The sequence below is a fragment of the Aptenodytes patagonicus genome, chromosome 1, assembly GCF_965638725.1.
Source record: "Aptenodytes patagonicus chromosome 1, bAptPat1.pri.cur, whole genome shotgun sequence".
Classification (NCBI taxonomy): domain Eukaryota; kingdom Metazoa; phylum Chordata; class Aves; order Sphenisciformes; family Spheniscidae; genus Aptenodytes; species Aptenodytes patagonicus.
Genome location: NC_134949.1, coordinates 13851901 through 13878580, shown reverse-complemented (window position 1 = coordinate 13878580; position 26680 = coordinate 13851901). Strand labels below are relative to the sequence as shown.

The 26680-nt window shown below is 39.4% G+C and overlaps 1 protein-coding gene across 2 annotated transcripts in view; it reads left to right on the top strand.

Annotated features, from left to right (window-relative positions):
- The window catches only part of RELN (reelin), a 300351-nt gene that overhangs the window by 132921 nt on the left and 140750 nt on the right, over window positions 1-26680 (top strand). For both annotated transcript variants that reach the window (XM_076328234.1, XM_076328227.1), the window contains exons 7-8: window positions 8077-8173; window positions 13561-13612. In XM_076328234.1, the coding sequence (XP_076184349.1) occupies window positions 8077-8173; window positions 13561-13612 (149 nt within the window). The remainder of the gene's footprint in view (window positions 1-8076; window positions 8174-13560; window positions 13613-26680) is intronic.

The following is a 26680-nucleotide window of genomic DNA, read 5'->3' as shown; positions in this document are numbered from 1 at the left end:
AAATTAAAACATTTTGGTCATTATAGTGAAGTATTTGTATTATATTAATTCCTAGATACCTCCGCTCACATTGGTGTAAGCTGTAAGTCTTTGTTCCATTGGGACCTAAATATTAGTTTATTAATTAATTGATTGATTAATGAGTGACTGAGAAATTCTAAGCCCATTGAAGTGAGTGACAAATTCTCATTGACTTCAAATTTTGAATTAATCCAAAAATAGAAAGGAGTAGAGCTGAGCTCAGTGAATGTTTTTGTATGAAGATTTTGATTTCTTGAAATCATAGCTTTTCATGGAAAAGGTGATGAATTTCAATAATTAAACTTTGTTTTTTCAATTATTTTTTTTTCTTTCATGTTCATGTAGTACATATTTCTGGTGAAGCTAACTATAGTAAAAACTCCTCCTAAACTGAAATAAAATGTTTCCAAATCATTGAAAAGAAAAATTAACTGGAATTAAATACCTCCATCTAGTTTTCAGCTGCTGAAAATGTTTAAGGTTGATTTTTTTCTCTTTTTGTGAAAGGCAAAATTTTTCAAAATTTTTGTAATGTATAGGAAGGAAAACCCTTCCCTTCCCAGCTCTATACAGCAACTCCCAATTGCTAGGTTTTTCTGTTCAGTGGGATTCCTGAGTAGGGTCATTCACGTTATCACAGTCTACGTCTGAAACAGCAAGCACAGGTTGTTATCATTCTTTAACCAGTAGATGCTGTTGGCGAATCTCGGGACTCCACATGCATAATTAGGCAAGTACAATTTAGAACAGGTCAGGCAGAAGCGCTATTAACTATGATCATAGTGCGGGAGCACTGGGACAGCATCTCCCCCTCTGCTCCTCCGTTCTCTGCCAAGTGATTGCAGAGACCCACCCCATACACTGTTTCAGAAAACGAGGGAAGATGTGAGGAAAAACAATCATTTCAATGTTAATAAACCTAAGTATCCATCCCTGGGAGGGATGGACTCCTTAAGTTGCTGCCACTGTTCTAAGGACTCCAACAGCAAATAACAGGAGAATATGGAGAGATGGCTGTTGGCAGAGCCTATAGGAGTGGCACACGCAGTGTTACCTTAGCTTAGAAGTGGGGAGTTAGAAACAGTCACAGACTGTTAGCTTTTAGTCAAAAGGAATGTTCTTTTAGCAAAGATAATGCTTAGCCAGACCTCTCAATCTTAAATATTAATAATTTCACCACCACAATGATCACAGTGATAGAGTATCGTTTCATATGATATATGTATGTATGTCACAAAAGAGAAAGTTATAGGTCTATTATGGTACAAAACTGATTCTATTCTGTATAGTGAATATTTCTACTGGTCATGCTATACCCAGATAAACACATCTATCGGTCTTAACATGAAGTTTTGAAGGTTGGAGTCTCCTTTTTTTATACGAGATTGTTACTGAGTTTTCTATTCCTTCCAATCCTATTTCATAAATATAACTAATTTTATTGATTTAATTCATACAAGACACAGAAATATTTTACTGGGTTAGTTTATCTTGTTCAAATAAATTCTTAATGGGCATTTTAGCAGTTACCTGCATTTGTTAGCTAGGAATACATATGTTCTGTGAAATCTGACTTCATTTTCCTTTTTATTAAGGCCTGTCACAGTTTTCCATCTGTGCAGGTCTTTCACAGTTTCACCATCTTATGTAAAAAGTTTGTGGTTTATGGAATTTTATGGATATTTTTCTTTTGCACATACTTATTGTAATACTTTTTAATATGTGCCTACTATTTTTCCTCCTTTTGTTCCTTTTGTATCATCTCTTTGAATGTTTTTCTGGACAGATGCATCAAGGACCTGGAACACTATAATATAAAAAAACCCTCTTTCTTTATGGAAATGAATAGATCAAGGACTCTTAATGGGTTACAGAATAGCTGCCAAGGTAGATAGCTTTAGCAGCAGTGTGTTAAATGGACTTGAGTGGAAAGAAATGAGAGGAGGCATTATTTCCCCGCAGATGTCTCATAACTCACAGAGGGCCTGTCTGTTGGGAGCCTCCATAATTTATTTATCCATTGCTCTCTTATCTTTAAATTCATCCTTGCTTTATAGAAGTCTCAACAGCGAAATTTCGGACTAAAAGAGCCCCCAGTCTCCTGCTCCTTTTGTCCTCAAGATTTGGATTCGGTCCCCCTGGAATAACCTTGACCCACCTTGGTTGGTAGGTCAGTGCAGAGAGGTGTGTGCTGGGAGACAGCCCCAAAACTCACTGCAAACCTGAGACAGATTTTCCTGTAATAACACCAGAAAGTCAACATCTTCAGCAACGCTAAATAGAAGTAGAGCACAAATAAAAGAAAACTGTAATGAGGTGTCATGAGCTTTTCTGCATAAAGGATTTCTACAGTAGCTCTGCCTCCAGTAAAGACCCACTTAGTGGCAGAAAGCTCATTCTCATTTGATTGTCTAGTGGGAGTTAAATCAGGGATTATTAACAGTTTACGCCATCCACCCTAAAATTGCATTTTTTCCCCTGGCAGCTGCTAAAATCCCATCTTTACCACTAACAATTGTGGTAACTGCTACAGCAGTATTTCCAGCCCTGCTCAGTCCCTGGTCTGCTGTGCTCGGAGTGTGTGGTAGCAGCTGCCTTGTGTGCAGCGATACTCCAGCACTGCCATGTCACCAGGGGCCAGTTAGACTAAGCCACTCTAATAATTTCTGAAACCATTATTTGTGTAAAAATGAGAAGAGAAGTGTTTGTATATTCCTATGATCTTTTCTTCCCAAATCCTACATAACACCAGCTTGGATGTGATTAATATTGTCCCACTCCTCCTGATCCCCTTTCTGGCATGTGCAGCTCTGGCAGAGACGTACAGTCCAAGTGCACAAGCAAAGCATTTTATAGCTTCTGTGTGTGTCTAATTTTATGAGTCCCAGCAGAGCCTGTGTGTCACTCCATCGCTGGGAGAGGCCTCACATCAAATAACTATTTTGCACAGGGGCACTGTATGATTTCGAGAGTGACTGCCTGGTTTTTATGGGTTTCTGCTCTTTCAAATGCATTAAAAGACACATCCTACCCAGCAACCATCTGTTTCTTCGGAGGCTCAGGAGCAGGGAAGAAGTGGCTACGAGTGTTTCTGGAGCTGCAAGGGGAGGAGAAAGGGAAGGTTGGGAAGGGGGTCTTTGTAAACAGAACAATTGCAGCATCTGGGAATGGGTTCCTGACCTAAATCACAGTCTGGTGATTGAAAGAAAAGAGGAGACACTGCTGAATTGGGAAAGGACAAGGAGAGGAGGAGGCAGCAGGAGAGGACACATAAGGAGAAGGAAGCAGGGAGGAATTCTGCCCTGGGAATGCAGGAATGGGAGCATGTCCCATCTCTCTCATTTTCTTGGGGCTCAACCACCATGAGGATTTTCTTGTGTGGTGTGTCCAACTAACTTTTATATTCTTTTTTTTCCAGCGTGCAATCATGTCAGAATATGATTCTTTCCAAAGTCCCCAACCCATAGGCACAAGCCTGCTTACTTAAGCAAAGATTTCCTCATTTCTTGGGTCTCATTTGCCGCCAACTTTACAAAGATGTCTTTGGCCTGTGAAACAAATATGCTTCACACATTCATAAACGTCCAATGTATTTTATGTCTAACGTACTAGCTGTGGAAGTTAGGGTAGGTAAGTGATTCCTGCTCCATGGTAAAGGTAGCACCAATGGCCATGCTAAGTGGTTCACAGCTGACTTGTGGAACTAGTTAGACAGTAATGTTTAGTGCATTTTTCAATGAAAAGTCTAATAGTACAGGTGATTGGTGGTCCATGAGACTTGCTGAAAACTGGCAGGAGTGTGTTAGTTCAGAAAGCTCAGGAACCATGGAAGTAATTGATTTCCTCTGTAGGGAAAGGGAATCTGCACCTTGTGCTACTTGCCAGGGAAGGGCCAGGGAACAGCTGGATGAGAAGAGGTCCAATATGGGCAGTATCTGGAAGACTGTCTAGGTTGTTGAGTACCTGTTTCTGTGACCATCTTGCCTCCATGTAACCTCATAAAATTGGAGACGAGAGTATATAAAAGGTGTTATATAAGAACTAAACCAGGCCAAATAAGAACAAATCTAGAAAAAATATTCTGTTTAATCCTATGATAAATGATTTAATGTTGAGACAAAAAGGGGGGAAAAAGGAGATGCATAAATTAGTAAAGAAGAGATGTTGTCATTAATGTACGTTTCTGTATAAAACACTTTGTTTCGACAGTAAGGCTGTAGACAACAGGGAATTCAGTACATTTAAAAGAGAAAGACTCTGTACAGAAGCTTGTTGCTGGCTAAACTCTCCTTCCCAACTTGATGCCATGTTTCATCTCAAAGCCTATCAGCACTCCAAACAGCAATCACTTACAGAAGACACACTCTTCAAAGATGACATGAAGAAAAGCTGAGCATGTAAAATCAATCAATAAGAAACAGGTTCTACCACTTCTTCATGGCATATGAGAAATGGAGAGGTACAGTGATATTTCCAGTGGCAAAGAGGTGGAGAAAAGCTTTGTGACAGGAGAGAGAGAAGTCCTAAAGTGGTTTCCAAATTGCACTAAAACTGTGGGATTAAATTTCAGAAAGATTTATGTTCAAAAATCTCTTGGCAGCTTGAGATGTTTATCTTCTTTATAGTCCAGACATCACAAAAGACATCAGTCAATACAATATCCACAAACTCGGGTATTGTAGAGGGAAAAGAGATGACAAATAGGGATGAGGAAACAGCAGATGTTTCCCCTTCAGCAAAGTGAAGAACAATAGCAGAGAGAGGTGGGAGTCTCTCAGCCAGAGATGAGAGTGATGGCAGGTCTGCAGAGAAGACATCTAGATGAATACAACACAACGTCCACAGTGGCAGCGAGTATTAGCTGTGAAGAGAAAGTTGAAGTGATTTTAACATGCTAAGATTTTAGACCAGCCAGATGAGAAAGATAATGTAAAAAGCTGCACCCAGCCAGGGCAATTAATAGTCTCCTGTTTGTATAAATGGAAAAGAAATTAACCTTCCTGTCTGCACCAGGAAAGGAGTAAATTGGGTCATTTCTAAACACGTAATACTATGACGATGATCTGAGGAACAACAGATCAATTATCTTGCTCTTCATGCATTCCTGTCAAGCTAGTGAGCAATTTATTGTCAGAGATAATGCATTTCAAAGAGTGCACAAAGATTTGAATCAGGATTACCAACAGCCATCCAATTTCTTATGAGAAGAGTCATCCTAGAAAAGACGAGTGATAATGAAACAGCTGTATTAGGACAGTGTTTCTGGATTTCCAGACAGTATTTCATACACCGCATTACAGAAGCAAAATAGATGAGCAGCTGAATCACTTTGTATTTATTGAAATATGAGAATTACAAAATTAAAATATCCCTTGGATTATGTAGCCTGACCTTTCACGAGGGACTAAGTGGTCCCTACATAGTATTCATGGGCAAAGCTTTTCTGCTGTATCTGTCTCTCCCTGCACATACCAGGAATTCAGGCATATACTCTGCTATAAAACTCCAAAATGTAGGGGCAGATAATCATAAACAGCCAGAATCCTACAGAAATCCAGGTATTCTTCTAGTTCCTGTCCCTCTGTTCTTCAATTATCAGAGTTTAGGGATCAAGTGAAATTTAGATAGCGACAAAACACGTCCTCCGTGAACTCTGTTTCTGTACTGTCTCTTAAACTACAGTTTCGTTCACTCACACACTTTCTTCTTGCCTTATATTGAGAAATAAAATTATGGGCCAACTGTGGCTCCTATAAGTAAATATTAACTCATGGAAGTGGATAGGAACTACATTACTTTATTACAGGATTCAATTTTTCTGCTTAAATTCAAAATCCTAAATGCCATCAGTGTGAATTGCTAAATGACTTTATTGACATGATCATACAGGAAAAAAACTCAAGGATTTTTTATGTCTGACTTTGTTTCGGGAGGTGGAGCTGAAACTGACCTTTGATAAAATCTCAGAATAAGGGAGAGATTTGGAAAGTGGGAATAAGGCATTGATATTTGTCTTCTGTAATGGACTTGGGCATAAGAAAGCCAGCCCTGTGCTGAATTCACCCAGGACCAACTGGAGAGACCCAAAATAACAAGTGCAATCAATTATTCACCACGTCTATGCATCTGAAAACCTAACATCTATCGCTCAGCAGAGCTTAGCACTCACAGACCTGCAGGGTATTGTGCAGGGTATTGTATGCCACCCAGAGTTAACCCATTCTGCCAAAAGCTACCCACACTTTGCTGCCCTGGGAAGCCAAGGGAGTGGTAAGGAGCCCCAGTCTGCTGCGGGAGCAGACCGGGAGGTAGCTCCATTTAGTTAAATGCGTACTTACTTACTTAATTAATTAATTTAAACATTATTTCTAATCACTACCTGGGTTCACAGCAGCCCATCCTCCCTTGCTCAGACCTTTTGGATGCATGGCCTCTGCAGGGAAAAGCTGTCCCAGCCCCATGGTGTAGCTGACAACGCTACCTGCCTCTTCCTCGCAATGCAGCTGGAGATTTCATTTGTCCTGTGCAGGACCATGGTGGGCTGATGGTTTTCAGATACTCAAGAATAGAAAAATCCTGCTCCAAGCAGTTTACAGAAAGACTTGCAGAGGTTTAACACAACACTTATTAATGAAAAGACAAACAAGCAACAGGAAATTGGGAAAAGATGTGAAAAAAACCCAAGGAAATTTGTATAGGAATCAACTATACATTGATAGTATGTATCAGTTATCTATGATCAACTATGATCATAGATCATCATATATGTTGTCAGCAAGTCCCTATCTCCTTGGGATTTCTTCCTTTCCATCCAATTTCCTGTGAGATCTGCCATCCAGAAAGTAGCCGGAGAATGAAAAGATAGAAGAAAACCAAACCTTTGCATGCTACTGAACTACATCTGGGCTGCGTATATGGGAATGTGTATTTTGGTGACATTATACATCAGAAAGGGTGGCCAAGTCCGAGGCACTCTGTGTGAGAGAAGCCAAAGAAAAAACTGCCTAAACACTCCTTACCTAAGTCTATTGCACTTAAAACTCTAAAAATACCAGTTATCAAACTACAGACAAAAATCAACAAGAAATAAGAAGGTTTGGAGTGAGTTCACCCTTGCTTACAATGGAGTTGCTCTGGGAGCAAATGTTTGCCTGTAGGTTTGATGTTAAAGCTGAGCTTTGGATGCCCGAAGGCAATGTTGGTCAGCCCCATTGCAGACAGTTTATCAGGGGCTAGGAGCATCTCCAAAATTTTTGGAAGATCTGCTGCTCATGCCAAGAGCCGATACCCTGATCCTTGAAGGTGAGGGAGAGGGCTCTTCCCCTCTGCTCTGCTTTCAGGCTACCCACAAAGTCCTTCATATTAGTTAAGAAATATCAGGAGAGGTGCAATTAGTTGGCTTAGCAGCACTTACCAGCGTCCCTGAGATTTTCTTCATATTTTTTCCCCTAAAAGGTGAACAGAGTGGCAACTCTGTGTTACTAGGAATATGGGATATGACAAAAACAAATAGAAAGCAGCAGTAGGACCCGTGTTACAGCAGCTGGGCTGTAGGAGCCTCTTGGTGCCCAGTTTCGGGTAGGGTCTGCAGCCTCGAGTCTGCCTTTGGGGTAAATAACCCTGCGGGCTGGAGGGGTGCTGATCCTAACCCCTTCTCCTGAGCTGTTCTGTACGGTAGCTCTGTGATGGTGGGTTTACATATGGTATATCAAATGTGCAGTAAGGATTTTGGAAGAAGAGTAATTTCAGGGTAAATTATACATGTAAGAGTTCAGCTTGGTTTCCCATGGCATGATGTTTTGCAGTCGACAAGCAGGGACACTCCTTTTTGGGGGGACAGTGTGCAGAGAGCAAGTACTTATTTGCAAATGGCTTTTTCCAGAGGCAGCTCTAGTGCATCATACATACAGTTGCTCTTTACATTCAGCACCATGATAGCAAAACAGTCCAATCTGTTTGAGCGCCAAGATATAACGGTCTTATTTTACAGCCCGATGCAGTCTCAAACGTATGGTTTCTGATTTCCATTTTAAACACGGTGTGTTCTTCCTGCAGGTCTGAATGCAGTAACTGCGAGGTTGGAGAGCAGTGCGGTGTGATAATGCACGGCAACGCTGTCACTTTCTGTGAGCCATATGGTCCCAGAGAACTGGTAAGTGAAGGCTGGCTCATCTGCCAGGGCTGGGACTGCAGGCTATGAATCGAGGCTGCCTCGGCTGCAGAGATGTCGGTGTGCTTTGAAAGTTTGGTGTTCAGCAGAGAGGCTCTTAAGCAAGGCAATAGGGCCATAGTAGAGCACCCCAGGAACATCCCAGTGTTTTAAACTATAGATGCTAACCAAAGGTTATTGCAATAGTTCGCAGGGGAGTCTCTTGTTCTAGTGTGCATCCAAGTTATTTAAAGTATCTATAAAAGACTGGAAAGGCAAGAAAATAGAACTGTGTTGTCAAACTGGCATCATTCCTTTTTATTTCTGACAGTGAAAAAAAAAACCAAGGTTCATTTTTCTTCTCTTATTTTATTAGCTGTGTCCCGTTTTTTCTTGTCGCTGTTGACAAATGTTAATTTGGTTGTAAAACATCACTTGTGAACAATGCATCTTACAGACTTAAATGCAGCCTGGAGCAAGCACCTGCCAGTCTCAGGAAAGTGTATGTAACAAACTGAGTCATGATGAAGGTGACAGAATTAATTTCACTGGGGGGTAGTTTGGTCATAAAATTGCTGTAAGAAACAACATGGTGCAATTTGCATTAACTTGGGATCATCTGGGTGTGGAAAATGAATTGAAAGATACATAACCAATGCCCACATGCTGATGCTGGGCTGCTAGCTGCAATGATATACATAAAATGAGAGTTTTGGAAAGAACTGAAAAATTAAAAGACCAACTCAAAGCCTGTGTAATTCAAAATTAATTTTCATGTTTTCAACAGTCTTCTGAGTGGTGGGAGAGGCTGATTAGAGCTATTTGAAGAGCATACATGGAAGAGGGCCATAAAACAGAAGTGGTTTTGGCCAGGCATCTTCTCTTCATTTCAGACACTGACAATTCTTTTAACAGGGTTAATTTTACAACCTTAACTGGGACCAGAACTCCACAAATGCAATGCAGATGTTGCTGGTGTGGTGACTGAAAGTCATAAACACATATAAAACTAATTCAGAGGTTTTACGGATAAAGGAGAATTTCAGTAATTTCCCTCACAGCCAGCTCCAGCGGGGGAATCCTGACAGGGATGCTAAATTGCTTCTCTGCTACTTTGAATCCTATTTGAATGTACTATGCTTCATTAACTGCCTTGAGAAGACATGCTTTGTTTTATGTCCTGTGCAAAAATGAAGTCACACCACTGGGATATTTTTCCCAAATTTTAAACTCATTTTTAGTTGCAGTATTGAGCATAGGTAGCACTCCTTGAAAAACAATCTATTTATGACATTTAGCAAACCCAGCATCCCAGCTATGAGGGTTTTGAAATGTCATTAATTAGCTGTCTTCTCCCTGCTGATATGTAATTTAGACTATCCTCAGTAATCACAAATTGGCTTCAAAATGTGGTGTTGGACTGCATTTGTCATATTACTATGTGGTAAAATAGCACTACCATGGCATCAGGAACTTGGAAAAATTTATTATGATGCCAAAGTGGTGTGATTAAATAATCAGCTGAAAAAATCATCATGCTTATAAACAGCTAGCAGTCTAATAATGAAAGTGTTTATAAATATTATGGCAGTGTTGCAGAAAAATCATATCCTTCTGAAGGAACATGCTAATGGCTTAACATCCTGGATGAGCACAGGACGGTGTCCATGCCAGAGGTCTGACCTAGTTTTATTTTTTAATATGGACATAGGTTTAAATCCCTATTTTCTTAGAACCAACTTGTTTCTGATTTGTAGTCATGTTCCAGCAATTTCACAACATAGCTCTTCCTGTCACAAATTTTAAAACCTGTTTAATTCCTCCAATCATTATGCATTTTTATTCTATCATCTTTACTATTTGAGTCCCATTCTGTCCCTACTTGAAATGGCTCTTGAAATCTCTGTTCCTGTTCATGGCTTCTATTGCCACATTATTGCTTTAAAATACTTAGTCAAGAAGAGTTGAATTTGCAAAATGTATTATATCAACAGCTGTGACAGCTGCTGGTTTGCTTCCTTGACCTTCCTCTCTTCTCCCGACTCCCAGCAGCCGCCTGTTACTGCAGGCAGAGGGTTTTTAATGCTAACTGTGTATGTCTATTGGTGAGAATTTACCACTGGCAAAATCCTGGAAGGATGTATAGCGTCAGAGATGTTGCAAGCAAAGGAAAATAGCTACTAAAGGCTCCCTACCAACCTCTCTGCAGCACCTGAACTTAGTAGCCCTTTGCAGAACTTTGCAAAAAGTTTTTAGTATGTCTAATGCTTTTTTCTAAAGCATTACTGATATGACTTACAGCATAGTCTTTTTTAAGTCTACGTGAATGCCTCCTCTGTGATAACTGATATATTTAATTTTTGGTGATATGAGCCACTGAACATTGATAAAGGGTTTTGTTTTCAAATGAGAACTTGCACAACATAATTAATCGAGTGTAAACTAATATAATAGGTACTCATAACTCAAGTCAGAAAGCACTTTATTATTTGGCATGATAAATGTGATACCTAATACTGAATTGATCCTGACAGAATGGACTTAAATAGGGTTGTGACTGTATTTTTAAAGGAGTTATGTAAATGCAGCTTCCCTGTTTTTGTTTAAAGACTAAAATTACCTGTTAGGAATATTCCAAAGATAGGAAAACTGTATTTTAAGTAAACATTATGTACATATAGTGCCAAATTTTCAGGTAGTTTTTAAAGTTGTTGTTTGAGATGAATGTAAATCCTTGGGAATTTGTCCCACTGAATCTGCCTTAGTTCACAGATCATTAATAGCTGTGATAAATTTCCTAAATTTCTATGCACCCTCCAAAAGCACATGCAGTCCTGCTATCAGCTAATCTTCAGTGCATTTCAGTGAATATTCTTTAATTCTTTATCTTTAAATTATCTTTTAATATTTATAAGAAGTTCCCCTCCGTATGTAATATGTATGTAGAAAAAACCCCAAAACACACCAAAAACTCATACCAACTCATGCAGGTCTCCATCCATTATTTTCAAAGGCATCATTTCATGCATAACTCAACTTGGTGCACAATGGCACTGGAAGAAGTACAGTCCCCTTTGCTCTTCTGCACCATCGCCTGTCTCCTCCCACTGGAGGGAGAGATGGTATCTGTACGAGCAGCGGTGGGCTGCATGGCAAACCACAGCAGAAAATGAATCCAGGTTAAAACTGACTTGCAAAAGAAAAAGACTCTTAGTTTAGCAGAAGTCAACTATTGGAGCTGATTTAACATGTAGCTACCCAAAAGCTGATGTTAGTACATGGAAGGGAATGGAGGGAGCTATCACCTAGAATTTGTTAATCATATACATTTGAATATACATTCTGAATATACATTTGCAAAGATATGGAAATTCTTTTGAAAGTCTCCAAAGACAGAAAAGCCAATACAGGTGACTGAGAGATAACATTTGTTCTGTGTCAATGGAGTCCTAAAGAACAGTCAGAAAACATCTGCATTTAGGACTAGCAGTGTCATGCAGAGATGCACAGGCTAATAAGGGACTTCAGACATGAGAGAGATCTCTCTCACCAGTTTTCATGTTTATCTGCATAGTAGATAATTAAAGAGAGTAGGAATACCTGATAGTGGAAGAATCTCTGCTTTCACTGTGTGACTCGGGGAAATTATGCAGAAATTGCACTGTTCATCATTACAAAATGCTGGTAAAATTGCCTTTGTAATACTGCCATAGTTAATGGGTGCTTGAAAGAATGCAGCATCTTCCAAGTCATTGAGTCTAATCTTTACTTGGGTGCTGGCTTTTTTAGAAAATGACAGTTTAGTGTTCATGAGCTCAAATGTTTATCTATATTTTGCCAATTACCACTTTTTTTCATTCTTATCTACTATTCCATTTCCTCTACATCATTCACTCATACAAGCAAAGCAGGAGGATCATTGAAGTCTTCCAGGTGCTCCACTTGGAGCTGCCTCCATGCAGATCCCCAGCTGAGCTCTTGTAGCCAAAGCCTGCTAGCCCCAGGACCTTGCTTCTAGGGCTGAATTTGCTCAGAAGTTTGACTTCTCTGTGGCATATGACATGGTGCATGGATGCAGATCACAAGGAGCACATCTGATGGAAGAGTCAGTCACTGCTCTCATGGGAAATGACATGAATTATTGGTGCGTAGGATCTGACATGGGAGAACAACTCCAAGGTCTTGAAATCTAGGCTACAGGCATCACTGGCGACAATATCAGATTAATTTATTTAAGGTGTTTGCTGTTCCTATTCTTCCAATTAGATGACTTCTTTTATGATTGTGTAAACTTACTGTCTGGCCAGGTCATGCCTTTTTTCCTTTTCTCTTTTGATCTAATGTTGCCATTGTCTTTCAGCTTGTACATTTTTCCTTCTTCAATGTAGCCTCTAAAATCTGCTTATGATGATAAATTATATCTTTGTTGGGTCTTTTGCTAAAGTGAATGAAGCAAACTTGGAGTCTCCTCTTTTTGGGGCGACCCTCCAGTTGGTCTTTCTGCTTGCTAAACAGTTGCAATGATTTTTCAGCTCTTTGATAAAATAACTAGATCAGGCAGTGCTTATAGGCAGGGCTTCTGCTTTGCTTGTTATGCAGCAGTATCATTAAGTCCAACTTTCAAAATGAATTGAAAATAAATAAGTGTCCTTCACAACATTCTAGTGCTTTCTACGTTATAACATTTTCAGGAAAACAGTGCTAATCTGAACTACTGAAATATGGAGGCATTGAAAGAAGGGAGAAAGAAAGGCATCAAAGGAGGGTGGTGTGCTGAATACAGAGTGAGCTGCTCGGTGCTTTCTGCCTGTTTCTAGGTCTTGGTTGGATGTCAACAGTGTGTAGATGCTACTACAAAATTTCATCATATATGTTATGCAGCATCACCAAGGTTTTGTTTGATTTGCCATTGAAGACTTAGATTTTGTTATTCCCTCTTAATATTTCATTTTCTTATTTCAGGTTTACTTAATGTTATTTTTATTATTTATTTATGATAATTCTTGTTCTGTGCTGGGAGAAGTAAGTGAAAACCAGTCTGTATATACAGATTTATACTAAGCTGACCATAGACCACAGGGTTCACTTTTTCAATCTTCTAAACACTGGTCAAGCACCAGTGTTTCACATAAATGTGCTGAGTTTGTGGACATTAATACAGTAAAAGAAAAAAAATCCAGCTTTGACATATGATGAGATATCAATAATTGAAATGACATAACAGAAATGTCCATGATCATTCAACCTGAAAGGGTTGGCGATTAATAGTTTTATGCACCGGAGATCTAGGTATCCAGAGAGTTTCCATGCTTTCAAAGAAAAACAAGTGATGAATGTATTGTTTTGCTGATCTAACATGACCTCTCTGCTGTTTGCTTTTCTTCCTGTAGACCACCACTGGCCTTAACACAACGACTGCATCCGTCCTTCAGTTTTCCCTTGGTAAGTTTAGCTCACTCTTTCACCTGAGAAAGTGTAAAAAGTCATTGCTGCAAAGGAAAATGGCCCTCAAGTTCAGGTTTACCCTTCTGGTCAATGTTCCACTCGACATGAGGGATTAAAAAAATCTTTTAAAAACTGCAGCACATTTATTCATCTCCTAATCTAGAGCTCCTAATCTAAACTTTGGAAAGGAGCAACTCCAGTAGATACTCTGATGATGGGAGGCGTAGTCATGTCTGGCTTTCGGTTTTTTTCCACTTATTTTATAACCTGACAGATAACATTATAATCTCTTGCTCTTTCTCTGAAGTGTGATTACTGTTTCTAAAAAAAGAACTTTTTTAACATTTTAAACCCTTGATATATTCCAAGTTACAGCTGGGTAGTGCTGTTTTTAACACATCTGTACAAACAGAATAGGTAGGGCAGACCAAAACTAAATGCTATTTAGTTCATATTATCAACAGCATGGCTGTATGCTGTATTACTTAGAATACCTGCTGTAAGTTATTGCACATTTTCATTGTGTAGTTGTGGCTATAAATTATGGCAGAAGTTGTGGCTTGGGCTGAGGGCAAATTGGGAACACAATTTGTTAACTCATATCTCAGTTTTCAAAATATGAAGGAAAAATGTTTTTATGATACAAATGTTTCAATAAAAAAGCAAGAAGGAAATGTAGCCTGCTTCCTCTGTGGACCTCAGGATATGTGTTTCCAAATCATATTCCTATTTTTAAAAAAGTAATTCTCCAAAAGTATCCCAGCAGGGGTGTGATTAAACTCTGGAAATCTCAGCTGGAAATAAGAGCTATCAGGTAGCTTGGCAAGCAGCTTGGTTTTTTTAATGGATCGGAAATCAAAATCCTAGAAGGCTCAGAAATACATCATTTAAATTTGTTTTTAACTGAAGTTGTTCATTTGACTATTTGAGGTCATCATTACCTGTCACCCTGCAATTGACTGCAATGTTAATAGTTTTAAGGATTGGTATCTATCCTTTTATTTTGAACTACTGTTTTTAAAAAGCCAGCAAAATGTATCCATTCCTAAACTAAATTATTGCATAAATATTGGGCACCTCCAATGAAAACCAGCCTAGAACTACCCCGCAGTTTCATTCAGCCAGTGAAAAGGGATGAGCTTACTTGATCTGCTAGGATGTGTTGCTTGCCCACAGAAGCCCTCCCACCTTTGGCTGTGCCCAAGGATAGGTGACTTTTATAATGCTACAAGTTTGTGATGATGGAGGAATTTTGCTTTTCAGGAAAATTTACAGAAATCTTCTATGGATTATTCTCACAGTGACCCAGAGTGGTTAACAGCCATATAACCTGAATGGGTTGGTAGGTAAACGTTTGCTGTCACAGCTTGGTGGCTAGTGCTTGCTGCAGGTGAACTGCAGAAGGGTGCAGGCTCCCAGAAGTTTCAAAATTAGGCTTAAGATTTCACAAGTAGCCTTTGTTCCTATGAGCTGGGGAAGGTCAAATAAAATAAGGGTAAGAACAGGCTGAGTAGGTATCCTGGTTTTGGCAGGGATAGAGTTAATTTCCTTCCTAGTAGCTGGTACAGTGCTGTGTTTTGGATTTAGGGTGAGAATAATGTTGATAACACACCGATGTTTTAGTTGTTGCTGAGCAGTGCTTACACTAGTCAAGGACTTTTCAGCTTCCCATGCTCTACTGACTGAGAAGGCTGGAGGTGCACAAGAAGCTGGGAGGGGGCACAGCCAGGACAGCTGACCCAAACTGGCCAAAGGGATATTCCACACCATACGATGTCATGCTCAGTACATAAACTGGGGGAAAGCTGGCGGGGGGGCGGTGACAGCTGCTCAGGGACTGGCTGGGCATCGGTCAGTGGGTGGTGAGCAATTGCATCGTGCATCACTTATTTTGTATATTCTTTTATCATTATTATTATTTTTTTTTCCCTTCCTTTTCTGTCCTATTAAACTGTCTTTATCTCAACCCACAAATTTTACTTTTTTTTTCACGATTCTCTCCCCCATCCCGCTGGGGGGATTGAGCGAATGGCTGTGTGGTGTTTAGGTGCCTGCTGGGTTAAACCACAACAGTAGGAAATACCCTATATGACAGGATTGTCACAAATATATGGTGAGAATACCTTAACCTGTACCAGTAGGAACCAGTAAAATCCCCAGTATGACGGAGCAGGAGAGAGGTGGATGCACATCTGAGTAAATCAAATTTCAGCCTGAAGTTCAAAATGTATCACATTTCCCCATGTGCCTATGTTAGGTTTGAAATACAGTGCAGATTGGTTTTGTAACTGATAAAAACAGGCGTGAGCCGGGGGACTGCTGCTGAGCTCAGCAGTACTTGGCTTTCGAATCATAAATCTAAACTAGGCATTTGCCAGTTTCCAGCTTATTCCCAAATGTCCGATTTAATCATAACCCTATTTAGGGATTCATCCAAGGGAATTGCCTTTTTTTAAAGAATGTTTAACACTTTCTATCGATCACGGAATAGCTTAAGCTGTAATCTTTTGGGGATATCTTTATATTAAATTCGTCACCTAGCTTTAGCCACATTAAAGTGCACATCCTTTGATTTCTCTCACCACTAATTATCAGATGGAATTTTGTATTTGCAGGTATATAAGCAGATGAGGACTGGGAAATGAAGCAAAAAAATGGTCCTGATTTCACCATAAATCCCAGATCCTTTTAAACTGTGTGGTCAGGAAGGGTAACACCCTAGTGAGTTTTTCATTACTTGATATTCTGTGTAGTTTCCTTCATGTACCGCCTATTCGGTACTCTTGCCCTTTAAAGGACAACGGAGTTGAAAAGGAACACTTAAGATGAAGGCTTAATTAGGATGAAAAGGTAATTAGTAAGGCCTATTCAGCACATAGGACAACATTAATGGGCAGTATCCTTTCTGAGTGAGAGCAACTTTGCCACACAGCATTCACTCAGAGCAACCTGGAGCTGGTGGCATTGCCTTTTGATCCGGGGCAGGGGAGATGTTTACATTCATGCACTCTCTGCCCAAGTCTGTAGAAAATTTCAATTACTTCAGATGTCTTAATCATCCATGATTACATTTCTCCAAGACCAAACACTGACATGTGAAAGACAAAGTCTAGCAGTTTCCTTAATGTTCAGTGGGATTGTTAATTGAGATATTTAAAGCAATGCCTTTGGGCTTTCTCAGGCCAGAACATCTAATTCAACAGCTTGGGATTGCACGATATTGCACAAAAACCTCCGGACTCAGCTGCCACACAGTGTTAGTCTGGTGCATTAGCTGAAATATTCCCTGTTTCTCACTTCAAAGCTCAGGCTTTTCCCCTTAGCTACTTCCCTGAACTTCTCCAGGGATGAACGCGATCTGTCATTCACGTAGGCCACTATGATGGAAGGTGACTCGTAGTACGGAGAGATTAGCAACTGAGCTAAGCACAGGAAGAAAGATACCCATGAAATTCCATAAGGAGAAGAGGAAAGGCTTTAAGGGAGTGATGCCAAGGCGTGAGGTGTGCAAGCAGTTCCGCTCGTGCGTTGTTCCTTGGGTGTCCTCTTCAAGCATATGCTCCCGTGGCTGTGGTGCACGTGGGCTGTGCATGCTCTGCGTGGGGCGTTCAGCATTGGCAGGCTCTTTCCATCCCTCCTTCTTCCGCAGTGCCTCTCAGTCAAACACCAAGCTGAAGCTGAAGGCACTGTGATCAGTACCAACACTCAGCCTGGCCTCCAGGGCAGGCGCTCCTCAGAGCGGTGTATGTCACAACGTGAAAATTGTTAATGGAAAATATGACATTACCTTGAAATACATTGTTCCATAGCTTACATCTTAGTATTGCTAGATCACTTTTGGCTGTTAAACAATGTTTGAAAAAGGGAATAACTTGACAAGGAAAGCTCCCACTCTTCGGCTTTGTTGTGTAAAACGAACACTCCTCTGAGAACAGGATGACTTTGACAGTATCATGTACTGGATAAATACAAAATGTTTGTAAGGCAGGATCCTACTTTAAAATTGCTTTCCCTTCAACTTTTATGCCATTATCACAAAGATCCTCTGTCATTACTAGGACAAATTAGCAATTCTCCCTACCTCTCCCTCATTTTCTAAAATAATCTAAACCCCCTACTATTTTGTATTAAACCAAAATTGATTAGGGAGGGAAGGGCTTTCTTTTAAGTTAAAAAATATCTTCTGAGAGGGAAAATGTCTTCAAACATTTCAAACATTTGGCACTTCAGCTCCATTTTTTAAAGAACAAGCCATCAGTCTTGCAAACAAAGAACTAACCAAAGGTCCAAAAGGTTTTTTGCTTTATTTGGAGAAAAAGCTTGGGCTTGGACTCTCACTTCCACAAAATCATGATAAAGAACTTTTGGGAAAGTTGGGTTCCCAAATCATGCAGATTTTACTTTGGGTCAGTCATTAATCCCTACTTGCAGACAACCCCAAAACTATCTTTCTAGGCAAATACATGATTTGCAATTTTTTCAATTTGATTCCAATCATAAACCATCTTTCGCTAATTGATTTTAGCTGAGTTGTGGTCATTTCATATGTGTAGCATTGGCTTTGGTTTCATGCAAAAGAGAATTTGAAATGAAATGCAAAAGGTGCCACTTAATATGGTACTAAAGCAAAAAAATAATTTGCATGAACCCCTAAGAACGAAACCTCTCAGCAGCTCACTGTTATCCGTTCTGCGCACTGCTGTCTGATACACAGGGACAGCACACTTTGACAGGGATGATTTGCTTTCTTATTCATTGGGATCTTGTGATGGAATTACTACTTTTATATAAGCATCATTTAATTATCCTACAAAGGACTACAGTGAACTTGAGACAGCTAATGTAAAAAGGAAATTGTGAAAGTATGTAAAATCTTATTTAGAAATCAAGAAATGTGAGGTAAAGCTTGAAATCCATCAATGCTCATGCCCTTGCCATATCAAGAAAAGTTAACCGTAATCTTTCTTTTGTTTTATGCTCAATGCAGTCTTCTGAAATGCTTTTCTGTTAGCTTAGTAGTGATCATGCCAGAATTCCTGGCATGAAGAAAAGGATGTACAGAAAGTCTGTGACAGCTACCTTTTGTCCAGGACTTGTCACATTTTTTATACTTCAGATTTAAAGTGACAAGACCATGGCGTCCTTGAAAAAGTTGGAGTGTATGTTCAGTGTGACAAAAGAAACATAAGAAACTCAATATGATGCAGAATAACTGCCTGCAATAAATGAAATAATAAAACCCTGTCCCTAAAGTTCTAGTGGGCACTGAGAGTACTCCTGAGCTGGCAAAGAAGGTGCTGCTCTCTTAGAGCATTATTTGCTGTTAACATGAAAGACTTGAAGATGCAGGTTGCATGAGCAAAGGTGATCTTCAGTGCCTGGACAACCAACAGTCTTGACACTGGAAATTCCTTAGGTGTTTTTGCTGCATGGATCATATGGTTAGTCCCTGCTATCGCTAGAAAACAGACTTGAAATGAAGAAAAACGTGTATCTAGCACATCAATCTTCATTAAAAACACAGTTTTCAGTGTGGGGTTTTAGTAGTAGGTATTAATCTGGGAGAGTGCTTTGTGATTTTGCCAGATGGACTCTGTCTGTCCTCTCAGGAAAATCCCAGTAGGTATTATCCAAAAGATGGGTCACTCATGTTATGATCTGCACATCGGTCTGGAACCAGAAGCATTTAGACCTCGCCCGTAGAGTAAGAATGGCCCTTTTCTCCTGCTGCTTCTGGGGTAGCTTCTTTCACATTGTTCAGTCACTTCTCTGCCATCTGTTGCTGTTACCCCTTCTGTTGTTCCAGCTTATTTTGTCTGAACATCCATCAGACAACCAAGTTTATTAATGATTTATCTTACAATATTTAACAGGGATAAAACCTACGGGTTCCATATGGATAAAACTAATTTATTACACTCACAAGCAATACCTACCTGCAGCTTATCAATCTCCCTTAATATCCTTCTAATGGAACCCTATAGCAAGGATAAATGTGTGTATCTATTGTTTTTAATATGGTTGAAATGTTATCGTAGAAAGATTATTATTGGTATTCAACTATTCAGGACTTTTTGGTAAGGACAAAACCCCACTAATTCAGGGTGCAGAGACATTACTCAGGTGATCTTCTTTCAGTGGTACCCCCTTTGTCCCTATTTTCTATCTTCCCCAAAAGGAAATAAAATGCTAAACTTTCTGCTTTTACATGCATAAATATTTCATTGACAATCTTATCGTATAATCACTAAAACCAGTAACAAAACTAGTAATTTCTCCAATCTTGTTCAACACACTTTCCACTCTTGCAACTTTATTTTCTGGTTGAGTAATCACCCCTGTCTTCACTTCAAATTTCTTGAGCTTTTTAAATCCATCAGCTGTACTTAACTGAAGAGTAATAGTATTACTTGTGATGACTTTATATTTATACTTATATTGTCATTTTTTTAAGAGGTGAGGTGCATGTGCAATGCACATACCAAGAACTTCCATGTGGCTTAGTTTATTTACACTCTGTTTTTAATGCTGGCTGATTTCACAGTCCTCCGTAAGTGTAATGGAGAAAACTATTTAAAATACACTATTGATTGCTTTTGATTAGCATATGAGTAAGGGTCATTGTTTTGGATGCAGTTCTTTGACATAACGGGTCCAAAAGGGTTTTCATGTCATGCCCTGCCTCACCCTAAGATGTCAGGTTAGTGAATCACTAATCCAGCACCCTCTATTACTCTCCCTGAACTACCAAGGCCACTAGGGTCTACATGAGAGCTGTTTTGCTCAGCAAATCCGTGGGCTAAGGGTCTCTGATGTTTGTTGAAGACAAAGCACAGGTAGTGTTTATCACCTGTAGTAAAAAAATGCAATTTTTTTTCAGGCTTAGGTTTTTTCCTTCATTTTTCTAGTGGTGATTTGACTTTGTTACCCGTGTGAGTCTTGCAGAATTAAATTATAAGATGTAATTGATTGTGTAGATAATGGAAATACTTATTTTTTGCCCTGATGCATATTCAAACTACAGATGATGATGATGATGATTATTATTATTATTATTAATCATCATCAGAATTGTTGAATGTGCTCTTTGAGTTGGTCCTTACCTGCCAAGCTTCTATGCTTCAGAAAACACATTTACTTCCCTATTAACCTCAGCAAATAGAAGACTGTGATGGACAAAAAATAATCTTACAAAAATTATCTAATTACATAAATAGTGCAGGTGATTCACTGACCTCCATGTAGTTCTGTGGAGGAAACAGCAGTCTCTCCAGGCTGTCCCCTAGAGCAGCTTCTGGAGGGCTCTGCAGAGCATTTGTGCGGGACAGCAATTCCTTCTCCTTCCCACCAGAAACATCCCAACTGCACTTGGCTCAGCCGCGTGAACAACAACGTAACAGTCTGGAGACACTTATTATTTATATTTTTATCGTGCTTTAATTCAGTTCTGGTGGCAGCTGTTACATTGACGGTACTGCTTTTATGTCGTCTATTTATCCTCTGCTTAGATTCAGACCACTCGATAGAAATTCACACACCTAAACGTGTTTTGTTAAATAGGCCATAGCTTTGGCTGAGAGGAACCATTGCTGATATTTTCTCTTAATTTCCAGTTTTGTTTAGTCAGTTTTACAATTAGCAGAAGCTATCAGATGACTGACAAATGCTGTAATAGCCATTTCATGAGGGCTTGCCCTCAGCAGAACGGGACAGAGATGAGCAATTTCCTTCAGAATTCCTATGAAAATTCACTCACGTGTCTCTAGAGAAATACCAAAGTGAAAAATAAGCCCCTTCTGAATTCAGCATGGAAGAGTATTTGATCTTTTAAATCCCTTACTGTCTTGTTAGCTGAACATAACAACACTCATGGAAGAAACTGTGGTGCCAAATGTTTTGGGCACGTTGAGCCACCTCCTTCACTTTAGTCACCTGCATGGATGATTTCCTTCCGTCACCAAAATTTCTCCTGCTCCAATGCCTTCCAGGAAGCACCAGGTTTGCTCTGTGGGCATGGCACGTCCATACGGTCATGTTGATAGTGGTACCAACAGTGAAGAAGAGGCTGGCCAGTTCTGGTGGCCTGGTGGCCACAGGACAGATAGACTGTCTTGCATTAGGCAAATGTGGAGCACTTTTGGACTGGCATGAGGTTCTAAAGGACTTCATTGCCAGGAAACTGGCTAATAAAATTATGTTAGAACCCTGCCTGAACTGGGCTTAAATAATGCATAAAACCAGTTTTTACAATAGGTAATTTAAAGCACTAATGTCCATAAGAAATGATTATGAAATGAAGCTTGATTGTTGCTATATGCAGATCCAGTCCCCTCTAAGCAATGAGAACAGAGCACTGAGTGTATCTGAACCCCCAGGCTGTTTTGTCCTAATTTCTTTCCTATGCATTTGGGAAAAGCTTGAGAATTTGATATAATTGAATGCCAAAATTGGTGTCATTCACCATTCTGCATTTCTTCTGCGTGCTTCATTTCCCATTTTCCCCCTGATAAAACAATATTAAGGTTTTTGACTCGCCACCCAAATTGCCATTTGCTATTGCCTGACATGAAACCTACTAGTTTCATCTTCCTGGCAGAGAAGTCCTTTGTGTAGATGCATAGGTTATAAATTACATCTAATGTGAAAGAATAAGACAGGTGAGTAACACCATCTAGCACGCTTCACATAGCATGTGGAAATGTTAGGTGGTGTTTATTGATTTTGCTGAGTTATACAAGAGGGGCTGCCTAGATAATGCCTAGATTGAAACCAGGGTTTAAAGTCAATGCCGTATTTGAAAGACATTTTAATGGCCTTGAGGCAAAATGATTTGTGTTGTTTTGGCTAGTCCAAGGTTACAATGAAATACTGTCTTTATTACTTCCATACCAGGGCTTCTTTGCCACTGTTAGGAATTAAAATGTGAGCGTTACAGATTTACTATACAGAGAAAAGCAGAAAAGATAAAGTGAGCCTCAGGATTCAGAGCCAGGGCAGGTGGCTGCCTCGTGGTCGAATGCGGGCCATTATGGAATTGGTTGCTGCAAATAATAAATGCTGGATTACAGACTGACTTTCATCTTAATCCTGCTCATATCATTGTATGAGGATAACACTTTTGTGTGATTAAAATTGTCCATTTTTGAATTAACTCAAACAACAAAGCATCTGTAGTTCCCGGGGGGTGGGGTGGGGGGGACAGAACAGAGAAGCCCCCAGCTCAGCAAAACACTCCTGGGTCTCTCTCCAGTGGGGGAAGGAGGAGGTTTCCATGAAAGCAAAAGCAGATAAAAATAGAAAAGTCCAGCAGGAATTGCAAAAAAAAGCTTTTGCCAAACCAATTATTATCTACCCACATATAAAGTTAAAGGCAGGCAATCAGTTTTATAGGGTTTCAGAAAAGAGAGACACCTCAGCTCGGGACTTGGCTCGGGAAAAACTATTTCCCAGACTTTCTTGGGACAGGGAATTTTACTAAATTTTACTAAAGCAAGCAAGGAGACTACTTTCAAATCTTTATATTCGAGATATCACCTTTTACACAGCAGTTCTTGGGACCAGTGTTTGTTTTCTGTACTGCCTCTCTAGAATGGACTGGCTGCAGTGATCTAAATAAAACATCATTTGCCTTCCTGCAGTATTTTAATACCCTTATCAGCACCTTATGGTGCGCATTTTCTTGATTATTGACCTTCGCAGCTGACCCAGGCTGCTAAAGAGAGAAAACAAAATGTCTCTTCCTACTTATCAATACATAATACTGTACTACTGAACTACTTTAAGTTTAAGATGCTATAATTTAAATTTTACCTAGCTTCATTGAAAGGTCACCCTCTCACTTAGAGGATCTCCACGTAATCTGACATTAAGCATTTAATGACAACAACATTGAAGCGTACAATATCAGTATACAAGCAGAAAATGCTTACTGAGCACAGGGCTTACTAGGTCAGACATTCAAGAACCACTGTAAGAGTATTTCTGGGGAGTTAATGATATTATTGTTTCAGTAGCTGTAATTACTGGGTGTCCATTACATCCAGGCCTTAACAAGTTCAATCCCTTTGCCTTCAGCAAGGTACTCTATACAATGTTAGTGCATTTAAGAATGTCATTAAATTTAGAAGCATCATTTTGTTAGTTATTTGGCAACAGACACATCACCCAAGCACATACCTGCTGGCTGTATCTCAGAAAGATATGCTATAAATAGCTGAGCATCTTTACGTCAGAATAAATTGGAAACTGGCATAAAGGAAATACAGCTTTCTGCCTGGCTTATTTTTCTCTCCTTAATGTTCTCAGCACAAAAGGCAATATGAATTGTGATCTGATCTTGTTCATTAGAAGAGAACAAATCTGTGTGAGTGCAGGAAGCACATCATATCTCTGAATATAAATAGACTAAGAGGAAGTTGAGCCAGATAAGTATTTCCTCAGACTTTACTTCTCATCTAAAGGAAATTAGCTGCATTAATTCATAAAAAGTGCGTTCATTGTTATTGGGAATCCTAGAAGGCAGTGGGTGGGAAGGGACTGCGGGAGGTCACCTGCTCCACTGCTCCCCCCGTGCTCCATCCAGGACCATCCTCTGGGCGAGGGCAGCTCGCTCAGGGCCCTGTGCACTCGGGGTTTGACCTCCAATTAATTTTTAGGACTTCAATTCTGAAGTCCTTCTGATTAATTTTTATTAAATGTATTTGCTAATTATTCTTCTCATCTTTTACAGTTTTATGATGGAGGCTTTTATCATGCTTGTCAACTCTTTATTTTTATTTAGATGTAACTTCCCAGCATTTCCAAAATGGAACAACAGCCTAAAGCTGCCAGTGGAACAAAAGTTAGCTGCTCTCTGAAACCTGCTGAAAATAAATAGTTGAGACTTTGCATTTCAAAATTCATAATTCTCACTAAAGCTAGAGTAGAACTGAGTTTTACCAAAGGCAAATACCATTGATATTTTTGTTTTCCCTTGTCAGGTATTTATCTCAGATTGTTTATCAGAACACATACAGGGGTGCAGATAGTCAAAATCCTCTTCTCACAAGGGAGAAAAATGTAGCCAGCAATAAAAATACTTAATTCTTTCCATGAAAAGGTAGACTAAAATTACAAAATGCAATATAGTTCTTACAGTTTTTAATTTGAAAATTTTTTTACACTTAAAATATTTACTTGTTCTCTGAACTTGTTCTATAAACAAAGACAAACTTTTTAAAAAATAGTCTAAAGATCTAAAATGTGTCATAATTAAAAATCACACTTGTAACTAAATTCAAAGTTGTAGCTTCAAGGACAAATTAAAATGCTCTTGCGACCTTCTCTTGAGGAAGTTTTCAGAGGTAGAATGGGATGAACAGTGAGTTGCACATTTTTGTACAAGTGCTTCTGGTATATCCAGCACAAACTATTCCATCTTTTAACATGGTTAAAATCATCTGCTTCTTGATTAGAAGCCAATATAAACATACACCTAAAAAAATTAGGATCCACGGAGCGTTCATTATACCAGACTGCATGGTTCATTAATTTGGAAAAAACTATTAGTAAGCCAGCCAAGTTTGACCACTAGTAATTTATACTATCCAGTTTGGCTTAATTCAAGTGATACCAGCAAATCATAATCCTTAGCAAAGACTAATCATTATTCATCACATTAGCAAAATGAATCAAAGCAATCTTCTAGCATTAGAGAAACGCTATTCTTTTCAGCTCCCTTTTGTTTTTCAGGCTGCAGTCAGGACACAATTCGAACCCTTCTACAATTTTTTGTGCGAGTTTTTCTTGCACAGTTCCACATTAGACTTATTCTCCTTAAAGCCAGCATTAGATATCTCATCTTCTTATCCACAGAAGCACTTGCAGGAACTATCAAGAGGCTGTCAAGAGGCGGAGGACGTCACAGTCTATAAGGAGCAAAATATTGCTTCCCTTGCAGATGGCACCCAGTTTTATCTCAGCAAAACACCAGCTTCTAATCAGTGTTGTTAAGAAATCTTAGAGACCAACAGCCGTATGACTCGGGTTTCTGTAAATCTGACACAGTTGGAGGCAAAGCTGTAGTGAGAATTAATTTTGCCTGCCATTGTAAGCCTGGATACAAATAACTGAATACCTGTATACAAATACCTGATATGAAGTGCCTTCATAACATCTCTCCTGAAACACTATGCTCTTAGTACTTCTACCTAACATTTTAAAAAATAAGGTGCATAAAATATTCACTAGTACTTTAGATGGTATTGAAGGAAACCAAAATCAGCTTAATGAGACTTACAAAAAATGGCAAAAAAGTCGTGACCATCTCAGCTGGACATGTTGCATGGTGGTCAGTGCTGGTCAGGTCCTGGCTACGGGTTATCAATCCTCCGAAACAAGCAGCAAAGCAATTGAGAAGCATACTTTTGTTTCCTTTTTCTATTCTTCCCTGTTTAGTTTAGGTAGAGTTAGCAAAGCAGCGGTCAGGAGCTGTTTAGCGTTCCCACACATTGCCAGTCAAAACCCTCCCTTATTATCATCGGTGTCTGGATTCAACTTTGAGCAAATTTTATTTTATTGAAATTTGCCTTGGGGCAAAATCCAAGCACGTAAAGCACAAACCAAATAAATTAGTGTTTCAGAATATTCAGTATATGAAAATAGCTGGCTTTTATAACAGAAGCTGCTCATCGTTTTTGAAAACAGACAAAATTGATGTCTGAGCTTCAAATGTATAATTTAAAATTAAATCCATGAAGGTTGTCTCTACTTCAGCTTTTTTCCAAAAGTTTTAGAAGTCTGTGAACTTCAGCTAGAAGCCTATCAAAAGGAGTAAAATAACTCCAAAGGGGAAAAATACGTTGTTCCTGAAACCCAAAGACAAGCTTGACTATACATAAGTAGAGAAAAAATTACATTATTCTGGGTTGGGGGGTGGTTTGGTTCCCTGCCCCCCACCCCCCACCCCCTCCAGTCAAATAGATAATTACACATGCAAGCCCTTAATATTGAAAGTATAATCCTAACTCTTAGTTAGATTTAGCTAGCAATAACCTCACCAAGGCATCAGGTTTGCTGTGACATACT